The following is a 20,609-nucleotide window of genomic DNA, read 5'->3' as shown; positions in this document are numbered from 1 at the left end:
ACGACGACGGCAACAATAACAGCAATAACAGCAACTACTACTACAACTACTACTACTGCCACTGTCGCTGCTGCTGCTACTACTACTACCGCTGCTATTGCTGCTGCTGCTGTTACTACTACTACTACTACTACTACTACTACTACTACTACTACTAAATTATAAAAGAAAATGAAATGACGATCTCATAGATACATTAAATAAATTAAAATCTAAAGCAACAATGATGCAATAACATGTCATTGGTAGAATCTCTAAGTGGTTACTTGACCAGCCAGACACAGCAGTTAAATGTACTTCCATTTTCTTTTTTTTTTCACTTTTTGACGAAGAGCAAATCCCGAAACGTTAAATCGTACGCCCCTCCACAGTAATCAAATCACACTATATATGTGAATATATCAACTGCAGGGCCTATAAGACAACGCATGGGTAGGAAGGCATGGTATAGCCTGTCATCAGCCATAAGTACATCACTAGAAATTAATGTACATATTTTATATCCAGAATATAAGACGGACATTTCCTTTTAAGGGGACATTTTAAGGTTAAATGATCGCCATATATATTTATATATATTGGCGATCGAATCATCCTATATATTCTTCGAGTTAATCACAATACTCTGTCTTAACGATGAAGAAATCGTGGATATGATTCTGCGAGAAAAAACTGGGATTGTCACGGCTGGAATACCTTGGGTGTATCAGAATTGACCAAGGTATTAAACAACAATAACAACATATAATAACTGTACGAACCAGGTGGGGGGCAGACAGGAGGCATGTTTCGGGATCGGTTAAAATAGTTGAGAAAAGGCCAGTGTTTAAGACGGTCAGTGCTTCCTTGTTGATGGCGTTTGTCCATCTGAAGTCAAAATAGGAACATATAGGGCAGGTAATGAATACAAAGCTTTTACAGTTGATCTAAATGTTCGAGAATAATAATTATATATAGAAGTATTATACATGCAGATAATGAATGAAATGTCAGATATTTAAAACTTATATAAACACGTGATAAATAAAAAGACGTAATAAATATGCGTAAGGTTATACGTCTGTATAAATGTACATGCCTGTATAGTTGTAACTGTTGAGGGATAGATAGATAGATAGATAGATAGATAGACAGACAGACAGACAGAGTGATAGATAGATAGATAGATAGATAGATAGATAGATAGATACATAGATAGATAGATAGATAGATAGACAGAGAGAGTGAGACAACCAGCTATATACATAGACAGATAGATAGATAAATAGACAAATAGAAAATTTTACAGACAGACAGACAGATAGATAGATAGATAATCAAACAGATAAACAGATAGACAGACAGATAAGCAGTTAGGCAGATAAACAGTAGATAGGCAGACAGATAGACAGACAGACAACTAGACAAATAGTCAGACAAATAGATAGACAGACAGATAAAAAATAGCCAGATAGACAGACAAATAGATAAGCAGATAGACAAGTAGATAGACAAAGAGATGGATAAATAGAAAGATAGACAGACAAGCAGATCGATCGATAGATATACAGACAGACAGACAGACAGATAGACAGACAGACAGACAGATAGATAGATAGATAGATAGATAGATAGATAGATAGATAGATAGATAGATAGATAGATAGATGGAACTGATAAACAATTTTAATAGAAGCTTAAGCTTCAAATATACACTGTATATATTTTATATATGTACTGTTTTTTAATATGTCGAATTCAGCTGTATATAATGTATTCCCATTGTTATTAACATAATGGAAAAGGTCATATTTATCTGTACGCGCGCACACACACACAGATAGATAGATAAATAGATAGATAAAGAGAGAGAAAGATGCATGTATGCATATATGTATGTGTTTGTGTGCAAACGTGTGTGCATGTGAATGCATTGTGTTTTAAGAACAAGCCAGCCCGAGCGCTGAGCCTTCATTAGTATATCATCAAGAAGTGACAACGGGGAGATGTTAGTATGGTTGTCATTTTTAAGACAAGTGTGATCAGGTCATCTACGGTAAAAGCGGTGATTTACAGTTCCTTTCTGTTGCTAGTAGGGTGCTGGTTAAGGTACTATTTCCGATACTCAGCAGCAGCAACTAGTCAACACTGCTTGAATGGTTGAATAGATTTTAGAAGACCAGACACACGACCAATATGCTTTTCAAAAGCCGACAGCTCCAGACATTACACCGTAAAAACATTAGCAATTTTTTTTTAAACCTTTGTTGATCTCTCCTAAGCATTCGAGATAGCACATACAAAACGCTTGTTAAATGTTCTCTGGTTGAGCTGCCTCAGTAAATTTATTACCATGCTACTCCAATTTCACGATAGGAGAACAAATGTCCAAGCTTTCTCTTGTATGCATAGGGATAAGGGAGAGATGTGATGCTATCACCTGTGTTATTCAGTATGTACCTTTTCTGTGTCACCGGGATTCTCTACAATGAGGTTCAGCGAAATAGGACTGTGGTTGTGGACTTCAAGCAAGACGGCAACAGGAGTCTTCAGGCAATCACCAAACTCTGTAGAGAGTGAGATCTAAAGCTGCAATTGGCAACAAAATCTGTGATACTGTGGCCCTCAGACAGGAGGATCTTTCGACTGTTCTTGCTGCAACGGCGAGAGCCTACAACAAGATGGAATTGACTGACAGCAGTCTATATATACGAGTGTGTGTGTGTGTGTGTGTGTGTGAGTGTGTGTGTGTGCGTGTGCGCGCGCGTGTAAATTAAATCACACACACATACACACACTACCTTTCAACATTTGATAACATCCACTTAATGTGTCTTAAAATATCCATTTATAATTCAGTAACCAATTACTGAAAGAATGTGGAGAAATAGCTTTGCAATCAAAGAATCTATAAAACAGATGTAGGTACACATTCTTGGCGACGCGGTGAGACTTATACCACCATAAGTGGCCCTCAATTACATTTTAAACATGATTGTCATGTTTCTAATTTGTCAGCAATGTAATTAATTAACAGTAATAGGGCTAATGTAGCCCTTTTCTTCCCCTTGTTAGTTCCTATCGATTACTCACTTATTAAATGATTCAAACCATTATATAGAGCCTCTACGTGGTTCCTAGGTCTGCTAGAAATAGCAACCAAATCTTCCTCAAATCACACTCAACTATCGTAAACCAAAAAGAACATATTGGATAAGGTAGCCTTGGTTTAGACAAAGAGATTTGTGCTCTGCATTGATCTAGGGTACTCAATCGATTTAAACGATTATAAAGGTGACCTACGAACTAATAATATCAAATATATACTGTTTTAATCGATTCTCTGTTGATTGTATTTTGTCGAAAAATTTATCGATCCGTTACAATATTCGACATAGATTCACAAAAATGAAGCTACTATTCCATTACAATTAATTAATTGAAACGAGAGTTAATTGAGTTCTAATTTAGATTGTATATTGTACAGGAAGTAGTAAACCGGAAGGTTAGTCGTGTGAAGGTCCATTAGGGTCAGTAGGGGAAATGGATTAAAAGAACAAAGAGTCAATGAGGTTAAAGTTCGGAAGAGAGGAGTGTTAGATATTATAACTTTGCCTGGGGCAACCCTTGAGTTTGCCATCGGCCCCAACTCCGGGCCTGCAAAAATATATGGTGTTATACACTAGATCCAAAAATGCCATCCCCATAAAAAGAGTCACCAAGGTCAGATGGCCTCCCTGACCTCCCCATCCCGCCTACGCTACTGACAATTTGCTCAAAAAAGCAGGGTAACGCCGTTTTCCTGCATACCCTCCTTATTTCCACCATTAATTAGGGTATTTCAAAAATATTTTAGCTTCATGTGAAAGCTAATACCTCTACTTCCAAACAGGACTGATTCGAGACCTAATCATATTTAATGCTATTCTGTATTCTAAATTATTGTTACCTAGAAAGTAGTTCTGTGTCAAGATGATTAAAATATTAATATATTTCATCAATATGGAGGCGACAAGCGGGTAAAATCGTTAACATGTCTGACAAAAATGCTTAGCAGCATTTCGACCCTCTTTACATTCTGAGTTCAAATTCGCCGCAGTAGACTTAATTTTTTATCCTTCTGGGGTCGATAAAATAAGTACTAGTTGAACACTGGTCGTTGTAATTAACTTGCCCCTGGCATAAGGTCAGTAATTTCGGAGGAGTTGATAAGTCGATTACATAGTTACTCGTTTACTCTTTTACTCTTTTACTTGTTTCAGTCATTTGACTGCGGCCATGCTGGAGCACCGCCTTTAGTCGAGCAAATCGACCCCGGGACTTATTCTTTGTAAGCCTAGTACTTATTCTATCGGTCTCTTTTTTGCCGAACCGCTAAGTAACGGGGACGTAAACACACCAGCATCGGTTGTCAAGCAATGCTAGGGGAACAAACACAGACACACAAACACACACATACATATACATATATATACATATATACGACAGGCTTCTTTCAGTTTCCGTCTACCAAATCCACTCACAAGGCTTTGGTCGGCCCGAAGCTATAGTAGAAGACACTTGCCCAAGGTGCCACGCAGTGGGACTGAACCCGGAACCATGCGGTTGGTAAACAAGCTACTTACCACAAAGCCAGTTGAATAATTTCATTTTTATTTTATCATAGTTTACCGACTAATATTTCTTTCATATTTTCGCCGTGTTCAAACTCACTTTAATTTAATGTCTAAAGCATATTTTCCATCCATTCACACCAGAAATATAATTTACAGTATTGTATTAGAGCGGCAGCTTTTCTTATTGCTTTTTTTCTTATTTCATTTTTCTAACACAATGCTTGGGTTCAATTTTCATTCAATAAGTGTTGTCTTATTCAAACATTTTCAAATATTGTTATTCTTGAGAATTTACTACCGCTTATAAATCTTATAAATCGCTTATAAATCTTACTTTTTCATTCTTTAAATCAGTTATCCTCAACCATTGTTTGCCTATGGACCCTTCAAATTCTTGTTTGCTTCTATTGGACTCCCGTAATCATCCCATGTTTAAAAAAAACCCCTATTGTATTTTTGTAATTAAATATTTTAAGGAATTGTATAAATGATACTGTTAAAATATTTTGTGTATTGTATAAATATAACTAATTTATTGCGCATAGACTTTAACAGCCATATGGGCCATAGTAGCTTCATTTTTGTGAACAAATAAATGGAACGCTTATGGTATAGTTGTATATAATATTTATTGAACAGAAGAATACAGGTTGGTTATTTCCAGATGTTTTATATTCTTCAAAAGTAATTTATTTCAAGAATTTAGCATTATATTCTTTGGAGATGTTATTTAGAAAATATGGTTTGTTGGTTTGTAATTTTGGTAGAAGGACAAGGTTATAAATGAGGGTTAGAATTAATTGAATTGATATAAAACTTCTGTTCGCCTACTTCAGCAATAATAGAACAAGTGAAGTCGAGACCCTATGTGATTCGAACTCAAAATATAATGCAATGCTAAGCGCCTCTTCTCTGCAGTATTTCCTATTAGTCCAGCACCATCGCCACTACCACCACCTTCAGAGAAGATTATATACAATTGCACAAAGTGGATAATATAACATTTCCTTATTTATAAGAGAACAGGGCAGTTTCTCCGGGGTTGTTATTTAGTCCCAGGTCGAGAAGACCTCTTTCAGAGGCACAGCAGCTGTGTTCATGTCATCATTTGTTTTCTATTTGAAGGGAATCTAAGACCATATTATTCAACAGCTTTTTTTCCTTATTAGAAGGCGAGTATGCTTCTAGTTCTAGCAGATCGAATGACCGCATAGAGGCAATTCATTGGCTCTTTAAAATGTTTGTCTGCCTGCTTGCCTCAACATCTTTCTTGTGACAGTGTGTTTTAAACTTATATTATCCAGCAAATCCTTTCACTCGTTTTTTGAGACAATATGGTGTGATTTCATTATCTGCTGCTGTCTCTAACAGCTGGAGCGACCATCTAGAGGTCCTTCGTTGGCTTACTTTTTTTTTGGATTGGATAATGCCTTCAGTTTGCCTTTCTTAAGCTCGTTTAAACTAACATTTTCGATCATTTTTAGTGTCTGGCACCTTAAACCAACAGCGAGTAGTAGCTATTCCTATTTTATCTATTATTCAAATAAATGCTTTACTGTTTTCTGTAAAGAGTCAGGCAAAACTTTTCTGGTGTAAATTATCAGATCTTTAAATTTATTCTTATAAAAATTTTTATTTCAATTTAAATGTAAGTTATATTTATCTAAATGTAAGCTATCCAAACTTTTAATAAATTATTTTTACAAGTTCTTTGGAAGTAAATCTGTGATGCATCTCCTGTATTTCGTGCTTTCCTCTCCATCTTTTTAAGAAAATGTCATCTTTTTTTCGAAACCCACTGGTTTCAGCTGTTGCTGTCATGATAATGATGAACCACTTTCTGTGGTGACTGTTCCATGCTTTTATTTTCACTACTACTGTTCGTCCTAATCTCGAAGTTGAGGCAATGACGAGGAACTATGAAGTATGTATATTCTGTTTGATTTATTTATAGAAAGATGACTGGAAACACACGAAGATAAAGCATCAAGAAATATTTTCCTGTGTATACTTTTGAAATTTCGAAAGAAATTTAAGTACAATGTCTCGGTCTTTTGAGAATACAGTTATATGACTGTGAATCATTAAATGATAAAATAAAAAAATACCGAAGCACAGAATAGAAATTCGTTACAGTATCTGAGGCTAACTGTTATAGTAAATAAACAGCTATAAAATGTGAAATGAGAATATCGACTATCAAAGACTGATTGATTATCCGCTAAATTGGTGCGTTTTGTTCAATTCGATGGCAGCTACATATATTCTGTAGAACAGCATGTGATTACAGCCTCATATTCTAGGGCTCATCAGCAACCTCTCGACCCATCACAGCTGATCAGACCAGCACAGACATCAAAGCTAATCTTAAGTCAGGGTCGTCTTCGTCAAGGGAGTGTGAACGAGATTCATCATCATTAGCATTCATTTCAATCGCCACACAACTGCAGTGAATACCACCCATGTCTGTCATCACTTGCTCGAAACAAACACCGACAACATTAACTATTGCTACTGTTGCTGCTACTACTACTACTACTACTACTACTACTACTACTGCTGCTGCTGCTGCTGTTGCTGCTGCTACCTTCACTACATCAACGGAGGAACATATGTGGTAGATCGACATGTGAAAGGCGGCGAGCTGGCAGAAACGTTAACACGCCGGGCGAAATGCGTAGCCATATTTCGTCTGCCGTTACGTTCTGAGTTCAAATTCCGCCGAGGTCAACTTTGCCTTTCGTCCTTTCGGGGTCGATAAATTAAGTACCAGTTACGCACTGGGGTCGATGTAATCGACTTAATCCGTTTGTCTGTCCTTGTTTGTCCCCTCTGTGTTTAGCCCCTTGTGGGTAGTAAAGAAATAGGTATTTCGTGTCTTAACGTTCTGAGTTCAAATTTCGCCGAGGTCGACATTGCCTTTCATCCTTTCGAGGTCGATAAATTAAGTACCAGTTACGCGCTGGGGTCGATGTAATCGACTTAATCCTTTTGCCTGTCCTTCTATGTTTAGCCCCTTGTGGGCAATAAAGAAATAAGATCGACATGAGAAAAATAATAGCCAAATCACCCTCATATCGTACACTTTTGAAAAAGATAAATATAGAAAGGGTAATGTAGTTATTTATATATATATATATATATATATATATATATATATATATATAGCATGGAAAAGACAGGACTGCCATGGGGAAAGAGCGCTTTTATTTATAGTTTGGCCTATTTCCCTTGTCATAAACTCAGAACGAGAAATTCTCATTTACGTTGATTAGTCTTCATTACTTCTGTAATGAATACATCGTTTACGAGACTGGCTTTAATGACATTATCATCTGGACAACAATGTTTGTGAAATCAACCTTGATTACATAAATATTTCCTGTTACAGACTGATTAATTTACAAGCTTTCTTCTAAGTTTCGATTGGAAGATAGCTAATACGGTAGCCACTATGTGGTTGCTGGCCTTGCCATAATTAACAGACATATTCCTTCAAATAATACTGTGACCTTCTGAAAAGTGAAAGGTTACACTGGATAACGTAATCCTTCTCATGGATAACGTAATCCTTCTCATGGATAACATAATCTTTGGGACGTCTTCGACGATATGTTTGTTTGAGTAAGTCGACCTGGGGCTAAACTACAACAGCAACCATAGACAAAATAAGCAACGAAAGTCATATTTACAATTGACTGATAATTATTGTCTAAATGATTATAGTTAGTCTAAACTGACTTTTAAAAATAATATTTTTTTTCTTTCTAATTTAGACATCAAGGCTAGCAATTTTGAAGGGAGGCGAAGTTGATTACATCGACCCAAGTGTTCAACGAGTATTTGTTTTATCAACCCTAAAAGAATGAAAGGTAAGGCCGAACACGGTGGAATCTGAACTTAGAACGTAAAGACGGTCGAAATACCGCTAAGCATTTTGTCCGATCTGCTATCGATTCTTCCTACTCGCTGCTTTACTTTTAATAATAATAACTCTTTCTGCAACAGGCACAAGGCCTTATATTTTAGTAAGAGCCTTATATTTTAGCACGAGGGGCCAAGTCGATTACATCGATCCTAGTATTTGACAAGAACTTATCTTATAGATCCCAAAAGGATGAAAGGCAAAGCTGACCTCAGAATAATTTGAATTCAGAACGCAAAATCGGACGAAATGCTGCTAAGCATTTTGCCTTGGGTGCCAGCCGTACAATTTCCTTCAGTTCATACACAAACAACTTATATAAGGAAATACGCATTGAATTATGATTACTAATACAATCTCAAAACCTGAAATTTTGTAGGTGGGTGTTAGCTGATACCATCGATTTTCAGTATTTGACACGAGCTATATTTTATCGACTGCAGAGTTGATGAAAGGCATAGTTGACTTCGGTGAGATTTGCACTCAGAAGCCGTGCTGAGTTCTAGATTTATGAAAAGATGGACGATTTCGGTTTGAATCATTTTTATTATATGTCTGATCGACTTACTAGGGATACCAAAGACGTACATTGAATTGTGCTGTCATATACGTGTGTGTGTGTGTATGTATATGTATATATATATATATATATATATATATATATATATATATATATATATATATATAGAGAGAGAGAGAGAGAGAGAGAGAGAGAGAGAGTGAGAGAGAGAGAGATAGATAGATAGATAGATAGATAGATAGATAGATAGATAGATAGATAGATATTCTTTTATCTTTCATTTTTTTCAGCCAATGGACTACGGTCATGCTGGAGCACCGCTTTGAAGAGATTTTTAATCGAACAGGTCGAGTCACCCACCCATACACTAACGCTTATTTTTATTAAAGCTTGGTGCTTATTCTATCTTTCTATTTTGCCGAAACGTTAAGTTAAAGAGACGTAAACAAACCATCACAAGTTATCAAGCGGTGGGATCGGGGAACAAACACCGGCATGTACACACACACACTCACACACACACACACACACACACACATACACACACACACACACACACACACACACACACACACACACACACAGGATAGACTTCAACAAAATTTCCGGGCTGAAGTAGAAGACACTTGCCCAATATGCTGCGCGCTGGGACTGAACTCGAAATCACATGGTTTCAAAGCTTCTTTACCACATAGCCAAGCCTGTACCTATGCAAACACACACACACACACACACACACATACGCACCCGCGCGCACAATTACACACGCGCGCACAATTACACACGCGCGCACAATTACACACGCGCGCACACACGTACACACATACACACACGCACGCACGCACATATGCAGGTAGTTTCACAATCGAGGATATCAAACCCTGAATTAGCAAATTTGAACACACACACACACACACACACACACACACACACACACACACACACACACATACATACATACATACATACATACATACATACATGCATGCATACATACATACATACATACATACATACATACATACATACATACATACATACATACATACATACATACATACATACATACATACATATATATATATCGAGAGAGAGAGAGATACGTTCATTTTTTTCTTTCTTTCTACACTTTAGGTATTGCATTCAAGTAGTCATACGCACGAGCAGAAGCGAACGCACGCGCACTTTATATATATGTGTGTATGTGTATGTACACATGCACACACACACACACACACACTCACACACACATACATACACACACGCACATGTAAAGTTATAAAGATTGCTACATATAAAAATCTGACTAGGCAAGCTATCTTTTAAGCATGATAAATCTTCCCTTATCTGCCCGCATAGCTCAGTCGGTAGAGCATCAGACTTTTAACCTGAGGGTCGCGGGTTCGTGTCCCTCTGCGGGCGCCAGAAAAAAATCTTCCCTTATCGGTAATAAATATATCTATTTTGTTTAAACATAGAAGTATCGTTTTTGCTGGATGCTATATATTTTCCTTAGAGAATTACCGGTACTTATTGTAATGATATAGAGTATGCGTGTGTTCAGCCGATTCGAGCGAGAAACAGATAAACAATGTGAGGTATATTTGCCATCTCAATATGGCTAACCACTAAGGTGGATGTTACTGTAGCTTATAGCCCCAGGAGAACATCTCCAGGGCTATAAGCTACAGTAACACCCACCCTTAGTGGTTAGCCATATTGAGATGGCAAATATACCTCACATTGTCGTGCAGTTACTGTTTATACCTCGTTCAGAGATTTATTATTGTTAACAGAAAAACAATTCTTTAGAAAGCAACTGCTTTTCTCCATTCGCTAGATTGGTACTAATTGCTATTATACAAAAAGGTTCATTTTCTTAGCGTGTGCCTGTTCGTATGTTCGTACCTATTTATGTCTGCTGTGTGTGTGTATGCCTGTATGTGAATGAGTGTGTGTGTGTGTGTATGTGTGTGTGTGTGTGTGTGTGTGTGTGTGTGTGTGTGTGTGTGTGTGTGCAACTGGAAGGGAAACAGAGATGGACATAGAATGAGCAAATGAAGTTAGAGAACAAAATGCATGAGTGCGTGCGCGTGTGTACATCAGAACGTTTGCAAAACATTTATAGTTCAAGGGTCATTCGTCGGTATATTTGTATATCTTCGTTAAACAATGTATACTTCAATATAATATGAGAGCACGAGTGTGTGTCTGAATGTGTGTTTGTGTGTGTGTGTGTGTGTTTGTGTGTGTGTGTGTGTGTGTGTGTGTGTGTGTGTGTGTGCGTGCGTGTGTGTGTGTGTATGTATGTGTGTGTGTGTGAGTGTGTGAGTGTGTGAGTGTGTGTGCGTGCGTGTGTGTGTGTGTGTATGTGTGTGTGTGTGTTTATGTGGACACAATAATGACCGAGTAGCTAAAGATTTCGCTCAATCGAGAGTTCGCTGGTTCAGTCTCTCTGCATGACACGTTGGGCTAGTGTCCTTTGTTAAAAGCTCGAGTCAGTCCATGCTGTGTGAGTGGAAATGGCTGGAATGGAACTGTGTCGAATCCCGTTGGTAGGATTGTACCAATAGTTCGCATGTCACTATTACATGAACTTGGCAGTCACTATTACATGAACAGTGTCCGTGTCTGTGGAATATTCAGCCACTGTGGAATATTCAGCGTCTGTGGAATATTCAACCAAGAAGTCGGCACCTCAATTGATTGAACAAACAACTGAATACTAATTGTCAAAACTGTCGGAGATCCGTAGGATATGTGTGTGAGTGTGTGCATGTATGTCCATGTGTGTGAGTGTGTGCGTGCGCAAGTGTATAATTATTCTAAGATTTATTCTGTTTGAAACTAGAAAAAGTTGTTCGACATAAATCTGAGATGTTTTGTTTTAGGTGTTTAAAGGTGTTTAGGTGACAGACAGGATTTGAAACCACTGTTTATTGTATGCTCAACTATAATGTATGAAACTGAACAAGCAAAATAGGCATGGCGTTGCAATTTTATAGAAACAGGGAAAAATAACAAAAATGTTTTACAATGAATATAGTAAAAATTAAACGAATAAAGATAAACCAGATGTAACGTTTACCTTTTTGTTTGTTTGTTTGTACACTCTTTGAGACCGTTCGGATTCGTCCTATCGTACAGAGAGACCTGTTTACTTTGGCTGTGACAGCAGACTACGAGCACCACTCAGCGTTCTTACTACAAATATATAGACCTAAATCCATACAGGCAGTTATTTAATCAACAATTCCTTTTAAAGCTAGCACCTACCCGCCTTCCAGTCCCGCCCATATATACAAACAACACTTTGTGTCACCACCTAGTTTATTAAATTCTCCAATAAGCTTTGGTGCTGCCAGTGTCCTTTTAATCGTTTTTGTAGATTGAAAGTCATTTAAGCTAAAATAGAAAGATCTAGTTCCTATTTACATGACTTAAATCTTTATTGCAGATGTCTTTTCGTTTAATTATTGTTATTAATTAACAGGAATTAATGTACAGAAGAATGGTTTTTTTTTCTTTTTAGAATTGGATTTATTTATATGAGGCCGATTCTATGTTGCAAGAACTCAAACAATGGTAAGCATTTCGTTAAAGTAGAATACACGCCTCTAATGAACTGACTGACAATCCATGCCATTCTCGAATATACGTGTGTTTCTGTCAAATGTTCAAGATCTAAATGATTCATACACTTTTTTCAGGATGAATAAATTATTTCTTTTTTCTTATTTTTTGTTTTTTTCATTTTTTTTCTCCAAAGACCGTAATCATACATGATAATGTTGCTGATAAGTGAAAAGAGAAAACATGTTTATTTGACCTCAGTGTTGAAGAATTTCTTTATAGTAGTGGTGGTGGTGGAAGCGTTGTTGTTGGTGGTGGTGGAGGCGTTGATAGTAGTGGTGGTGGCGTTAGCTAGAAATTTCTGTTGTTTAAGATACAAAGCCTATTTTCGTGAAGTGGGTATATCGAAGTACATTAAATCAATTCTTTAGAGCTCAATGTTACGCACATCTGGACTTGTGATCTATCAACCCTTTATTAATAATATATTTTATAAATATACTGAACATGTGACGCAGATATGGTTGTGTGGTAAGAAACTTGCTTTCCGACTACATGGTCCGGGTGGCACCTCGTACAAGTGTCTTTTACTATTGTAGATTTGTTAGACGGAAACGGAAAGAAGCATGTCGTCTATATATATATATATATTATATATATATATATATATATATATACAAAATGGGACGAGGACGCAAAACATCCGGACAGTTAGGTGATACAAAAATGGGACAACAAAACATCCAGATAGACGATACAAGCCTTGTGAGTGGATTTGGTAGACGGAAACTGAAAGAAGCCCGTTGTATATATATATGTGTGTTTATGTTTGTGTGTCTGTGTTTGTCCCCCAACATCGCTTGACAACTGATGTTGGTGTGTTTACGTCCTCGTTACTTAGCGGTTCGGCAAAGGAACCGATAGAATAAGTACTAAGCTTATAAAGAATAAGTCCTGGGGTTGATTTATTCGTCTAAAGGTGGTGCTCCAACATGTCCGCAGTCGAAATGATTTAAACAAGTAAAAGATAAGTAACAGAACAAAATTTTATACCAGAATATGATTATAAAATAATCATTTCGAAGTAACAATTTCATTGTAGATTCCAATATAATTATAGTTCCAGAATAGAAGTAAAAAACTTAGTTGTAGTTGTTTATTCAGACACAATGCAACACTACATAAGAAAGAATTAAGGTAATTAAAACAAGAGCACTCAGAGAGCGCAAACCTCCGCCGAGGCAACACCAACGTCCTCTCAAGGATTAGCCAGAGATGATTTTTACAATGAGAATATCTGAAATAAACTCGACTGTTCTCACAAACGAGAGTACTAAAAATACATGAAAATATAAAAGCCACAGCCAAAAATAAAATCCCTATGGGTTTTTGCACACGAAAAGCCTATTGATTTTATAAAACCACTTGTCAGGCGCAATTATCGATATTTTGTCAACGCCATGTACTGACATCAACTCACTGTCATGAGCGTCAGTCACTCGTCGATTTTCATCACAATCGGACAAAAAAGCAAAAGCTGCAGGGAAAATAACATCGTTATGGGAATTTCCATTCAAACACCCGATTGAGTTCACAAAAATCGATGCCAACTGAGCATTATCGTGTTTTCGAAAATCCCGGCCTTATTTGAACTTCAGGGTGTGATCTACCTATGTCACCATATCACGGTTCACCTATCGCGGTTTATTATTTAAGCTTACGTCGATTCTTCTGTGGTGTTGTTTTGCACTTATAATAAAATAAATATATACAAATTACGAACTTAATAAAAAAAAATACAATACTGTTTATATTTCGCGGATTTCCACTATCGCGGGGGTTTTGGAACGTAACATCCGCGATAGTCGAAGGATTACTGTATAGTGAATTCAAACAACCGTTGCTGCAACTTGCTAGAGACATTGCATCAGTAATAATCCTTTCTGCAATTGACATAAGGCCTGAAAATTTGGTGGCAGGGTCTAGTCAATTACATTGGTGCTAATGCTTGGCTGGTACCTTTTTATCGACTCAGAAAGAATGAAAAGCAAAGTAGAGCTCGGCAGTTTTTAATTCAGAAGTAAAGACGGACAGTGCTGCTAATCATTTTGTTCGGCGTGCTAACGATACTGCCAACTCACTGTCTTCATTACGCTAATAATAATAATAAGCAAAAACAAAATTTGTTTCAAAACTGGAGTTCACATCAAGAATCTTGCAAACTAAAAGCAAAAACGAAGTATTCATGTAATCGTGCTTATTTCCACAGCTAAAAAAAAAGAAACTGGATAAAACTAGGTAGTGCTGTATGTGTGTCTGTCTCTCCTCTCTCTTTTTTCTCTCTCTTACTTTCATATCTCTCTCTTTCTCTCTTTTTTCTCTCTTCTCTCTCTTTTTTCTCTTTCCTCTCTCTCTCTCTTTCTTCTCTCTCTCATTCTCTCTTTCCTGTCTCTGTGTCTTTGTGTGGGTAGGTGGGTGGATGAGTGGAGGAAAGGGGTGGTGACCATTTCCCGTAAAACCGCCTCGTACAAATTTGATATCCAAGGTCATTGTAAGGATACGATGGGACACACCTTACCCAAGCAGTCAATCCCCAATCTATCTTAATTGAAAAATAAACTTCTTTACCCCCACAGTCATGTCTGCGCCTATTACAAGATTATGTTAATCAGAAAAACGGTGACTTTGCCAGTGGGTTAATCTTGAAAGATTATAAGAGTAGTATGAGGAATTTATCAGTTTTATTCTTAGCTATGAAGAACACCCCACAATTGATAAGATGTAATAGTCTAGATGGACAACATTAATACTCATATCACTGTAAAATTCATGACGAAGATTGTCCATACCTTTTTAAAACCATTTATCCAAGATAGAGTAAATTCACATGATTATAAATGTTTTGGGGGTTAATAACCGGAGCAAGCTTTTGTAGTTGTAAATATAGTTTTGCTTCGTTAAAAGACTGTTTTTGTATGGGGTAAAAGCTGGCACGATCTGTGAGGACAGACAATGATTTATATATTTGTGATAAGCGTAGTGGAACAAGGAGAAGGGTCTAGCTCAGTAGTTCTCAACCGGGGTCCATATGGTCTTTGGTGGTCCATATAAGATTTTGTTGTTAAAATGTATCTGCCATACTCTACAATACATAAAATATTTTAATTTTTTAAATACAATTCCTAATAAAATTTAATTATAGAAATATGATTTTTTAAAGCATCGAATGGCTAATGGGTACATCGGAGTAAAATAGAAATCAAGGGGTCCATATGTAAAAAATCCTTGAGAAACATTGCTGTGAGAATATTATTACTATAGGCGTAGAAGAGGTTGTGTGGTAAGTAGCTTGCTTACGAACCACATGGTTCCGGGTTCAGTCTCACTGCATGGCACCTTAGGCAAGTGTCTTCTACTATAGCCTCGGGCCGACCAAAGCCTTGTGAGTGGATTTGGTAGACGGAAACTGAAAGAAGCCCGTCGTATATATGTATATATATGTATATGTGTGTGTATATGTTTGTGTGTCTGTGTTTGTCCCCCCAACATCGCTTGAAGACTGATGCTGGTGTGTTTACGTTATCCGTAACTTAGCGGTTCGGCAAAAGAGACCGATAGAATAAGTACTAGGCTTACAAAGAATAAGTCGTGGGGTCGATTTGCTCGACTAAAGGCGGTGCTTCTGCATGGTCACAGTCAAATGACTGAAACAAGTAAAAGAGTAAAAAAGTAAAAGAATGATTTTTTTTTTGTTGAAAGCAATAAATATCAAAATAATATACCAAGTTCCCTGTTTCTAAAATATATGTGATTTTAAATCTAGTTATAAAACTAGACAAAATATGATAGTGATGCGTCGATCTTCTTGAGAGACCGTTACTGTGATTCGAATACTAACCAGAACACATCTCATTTGTATGCGAATTTGAAACAATTCTCGGTAGGTGTACAGAGGTTGAATGAGGCAAACAAACGAGTAAGCGACATTAGAAAAACGGAAGATAACTAGAGAGAGAATGGTTCGTATGGACACTTTTTCCCCGTGGATTTAATAAAGAAGGATTCAGTTTGTAATTCTGTGAATATTACTGAAAACGAAGGGCATCTTAAGAAAACCGAAGAGTACACCTGCTGAAATATTGTGTCTATAATGACTATGATGAGGGTATTAGTCCGAATATAACGCGGCGAGCTGGCAGAAACGTTAGCACGCCGGGCGAAATGCGTAGCCGTATTTCCTCTGCCGTTACGTTCTGAGTTCAAATTCCGCCGAGGTCGACTTTGCCTTTCATCCTTTCGGGGGCGATAAATTAAGTACCAGTTACGCACTGGGGTCGATGTAATCGACATAATTTCTTTGTCTGTCCTTGTTTGTCCCTTCTGTGTTTAGCCACTTGTGGGTAGTAAAGAAATAGGTATTAGTCCGAATATATCAATATGTGTGTGTGTGTGTGTGTGTGTGTGTGTGATTCGAAGTCATTGCCCAATCTTATTAAAAATTTAAAAAATAAACGTATATGGGTGCGTATATGTATGTGTATGATGTGTTTACGTGTTTGATGTATGTACGTGTATCGTATGTTTTTGTGTGAATGTGTTCATATACACACTTAATACACGTACTTCCTCTTGCTATACCAACGCATTACTGCTATTATTAATTACAATCTTGAATCTACCCATGTGCTAAAAATTGGAATTAATGAATGAAATCGAAATCTATTTACACTGCAATTTGAAATCTGAATATTATTCACTTTTAGAAAGATATGGAAAACAGAATGACTGGCATTTGCTAATATTATGTCAAACGGTACAAACTCATTGCTTTTTAATATCCTACCACTCAAAGGAATTTGCTAACAGCTTTAGCATGTGAAGAATGAAATAACGTAGTTGTAGAATGCAATATTTTGACTCCGCTACAATGTATAAATTATATAATCTATTTACAGATGTCAATATTATAAAATATGAGAATTTAAATTAAAAAAGAGTGAATTAGTTCAGTAAATGATTAACAATTGGAATGAGATATTAAAAAAATGTGTCAAGCAAAACAAAATTTACTGGAACTAAAATGTAGGACAAGACGTTTCATCAAGTGTGATATCGCGTAAGGTTTTGATTATGATCTCCATACAGATTTGTCAATTCGTTAGTGAGCTCTTCTCTATATACATTTAATTCTCTAACTATGCTGGTCATACTTTACTTTTCTTCTCCCTACTATAACCTGTCTCACGCACATGTGCAAATTTCAACCTGCGAACTCTGACCAAACATGCATCACTTCTATGAAGTAAAGCCCAAGAAATTCAATAATGCTCTAATTTAGAGAAAACGACAAACTATTTTCTTTGAAAAGAACCAAAACATATATAAGGAAACATCTTAAAAATACTGTACATTTCCTTGTCATATATATCATTTCACTAAAACTTTCATATTCTGCAAATTTTACACCTCATGATAGGATTTTAGTTACGACTGTATCTCAAATCCTGTAGATGAAGATGAATACATATGAAGTAATAAAAAACTTTAACACACAACAGTTGCTATGTAAAATGGAGTTTACTCAGAGAAAGGACAACGCTAATGACTTCATTGGGTTTCTTTAAAACGGAAAGAAAGTGAGGTAGAAACAACAACCCATAACTGCTTTTTAATTCTAAAGCGTTTGCAACATGAAGTTACATTTGACGTGGATTAAGAAAAAGATTATGAAGAATTCTAAGTACAGTTGTAAAATATATTAAATTATTTCAAAAGTATTAGTAAAAGATTACGAGCTGACGAAATCGTTAGAGCTTCGATAAAAAGTATTGTACGGCATTTGTTCTATCTAATTGCGTTCCTAGCACAAATACCGCCGAGGTCAAGTTTACCTTTTATTCTTTTAGGGTAGATAAGATAAATTATCAGTCAAGTACTGGGAATCGATATAATCGACTAAACCCCAACTCGATTAAAATCGCTGGCCTTGTGCCGAAATCTGAAACAATTATTTGAATGCACAACCTACCATTACTCGTAAGCAGATTTGTCTTTGTATGTATAACATTTTCGCTAATTATTCTAGATGAGCGTATAATTGCTAGCAGACATAAACACCTTCTCTACTAATCTATATCCGAACTATTACGACCTTTTCACATTCCAGACTCTTCCTAACATCCTACTATATACAGGGTGCGTAAGATATTTGAAGACAGATTTATGTTTATAAAAAATCAGATATGTAATAACAATTAATAACTTTATTTTATCAAAAATGCTATGAGAATAAAAATAAACCTTCTTTTCTATAATGTCATTCAATAAAGCCACCTTCAGCTTCAACAACTGCTTCTATGTGAGATCTAAATCATCTACTTGCTCGAATCAAGTGGTCCTTGTTCATTTTGGACATTACTCTGGCTATGGCAGCTTTCAAAGAATCTTTGGTGTCATGGGCGTGTTCATTGACCTCTCTCTCAACAACGCTCCACATGTAAAAGTCCAATGGATTGAGATCTGGGGAATTAGGAGGCCAAATGTTAGGGGTTATGTGATCATGAAAATTTTCAGCCATCCATCCCTGTGTTATTAGAGCCTTGTGTGATAGTGCAGAGTCATACTGAAATACATATGGCCTTCCATTGCATACACTGTCTCTCCAAGGCTTAACAATTATTTCTAGGACCTCAATGTAGGCAGCAGAGTTAACTCTAAGGTCTTCTGGAAAGAAGTAAAGTGGCGTCACATGTCCTTCGTTGCTGACAACCCCTAAAACCATGATAGTTGCAGGAAATTTTGTATGCATAACACTTGAAACTTCAGAAGGATCTGCACATAACCATCTGTCATATCTTCTATTGACGTTTTGATCTTGGTCGAAGTTTTTCTCCTGTGAGAAAAACCAAATCAAATATTCTGCTGGATTATTCAGCTTGTTTAATAGCCTTTTAGATCTGATGTAGTGATTTTCTTTTGCTTTTTCTAACAAATTAACCTTTCCTTATCATATTAGGCTTATATCTGATGTCTTCGTGGACAAAATTTCTGACTGTTTCTTCTAAAACATGGAGGTCTTGTGTAACTGATCTCATGGACATTCTGGGATTGTAATCAATGGTCTGTTGAGCTTGCAGGATAAATTCAGGTGTTCTGATGATTCCAGAGCATTTAGAATGCTTTTTATGCTTTGATACTGGTAACACGTTTTCATGTTTATTGTCTAGCTCCTTACAAACTTTATAGACGAAAGATCTGGCAACTTTTAAAATTCGAGATATTTCTGAATCGCTATGTCAGCCTTTCTAACCACAATAACAACATGCCTCTTCATTTCTTGAGTAAGCATAATTATTTTCTGAAACAAAGATTATACAGATTATACAATTATACAGAGTAAGCAAAAAATGCAGTAATGACCCCAAAAAGGTATGTCCTCAAATACCTTACGCACCCTGTATATATATATAATATATATATATATATATATATATATATATATATATTATATATATATATATAATATATATATATATACATACATACATACATACAGACAGACAGACAGACAGACAGACAGACAGACAGACAGACAGACAGACAGACAGACAGATAGATAGATAGATAGATAGATAGATAGATAGATAGATAGATAGATAGATAGATAGATAGATAGATAGATAGATAGATAGATATGTTTCTTTATAAGCCACGCAGGGCTGCACACAAACGGGACAGATTACAAAGTAGAGCTTTTCTTTATGGAGAGAAAAAACAGTGGGGTAGGTTTTCGATCAAAAGGTATCGTAAAAGGGAAAGAAAAGAAAAAAACGATCAATAGGGATCGTGTATCACAGTATGTCATGATTAAAGTGTAAAGGGAGAAGCAGATAGGGTTTATCTGTGGAAAAAAAGCCTTGGAAAAGACTACGGTAACCTCGGTCAATAGTGTCACCTGTTAACACATTTGTTTGCAAGTAGGTAACCCTCTGTTTTA

The 20,609-nt window shown here is 36.4% G+C and overlaps 1 protein-coding gene across 3 annotated transcripts in view; it reads right to left on the bottom strand.

Annotated features, from left to right (window-relative positions):
- The window catches only part of LOC115215256 (hemocyte protein-glutamine gamma-glutamyltransferase-like), a 36,009-nt gene extending 23,724 nt beyond the window's left edge, over positions 1–12,285 (bottom strand). Inside the window, exons 1-3 of one of the 3 annotated variants that reach the window (XM_036506151.1) lie at positions 12,129–12,270; positions 2,440–2,650; positions 762–867 (exon numbers count right to left, since the gene is read on the bottom strand). In XM_036506151.1, the coding sequence (XP_036362044.1) occupies positions 762–867 (106 nt within the window). In that variant the 5' untranslated portion in view covers positions 2,440–2,650; positions 12,129–12,270. Of the gene's footprint in view, positions 1–761; positions 868–2,439; positions 2,651–12,128 lie in introns of all 3 variants that reach the window. The other 2 variants (XM_029784503.2, XM_029784505.2) reach the window with 2 other exon arrangements.
- Between the last annotated feature and the right edge of the window lie 8,324 nt (positions 12,286–20,609).

Source organism: Octopus sinensis, linkage group LG1, assembly GCF_006345805.1.
Source record: "Octopus sinensis linkage group LG1, ASM634580v1, whole genome shotgun sequence".
Lineage (NCBI taxonomy): Eukaryota > Metazoa > Mollusca > Cephalopoda > Octopoda > Octopodidae > Octopus > Octopus sinensis.
This window is presented reverse-complemented; position numbering and strand designations above follow the sequence as displayed.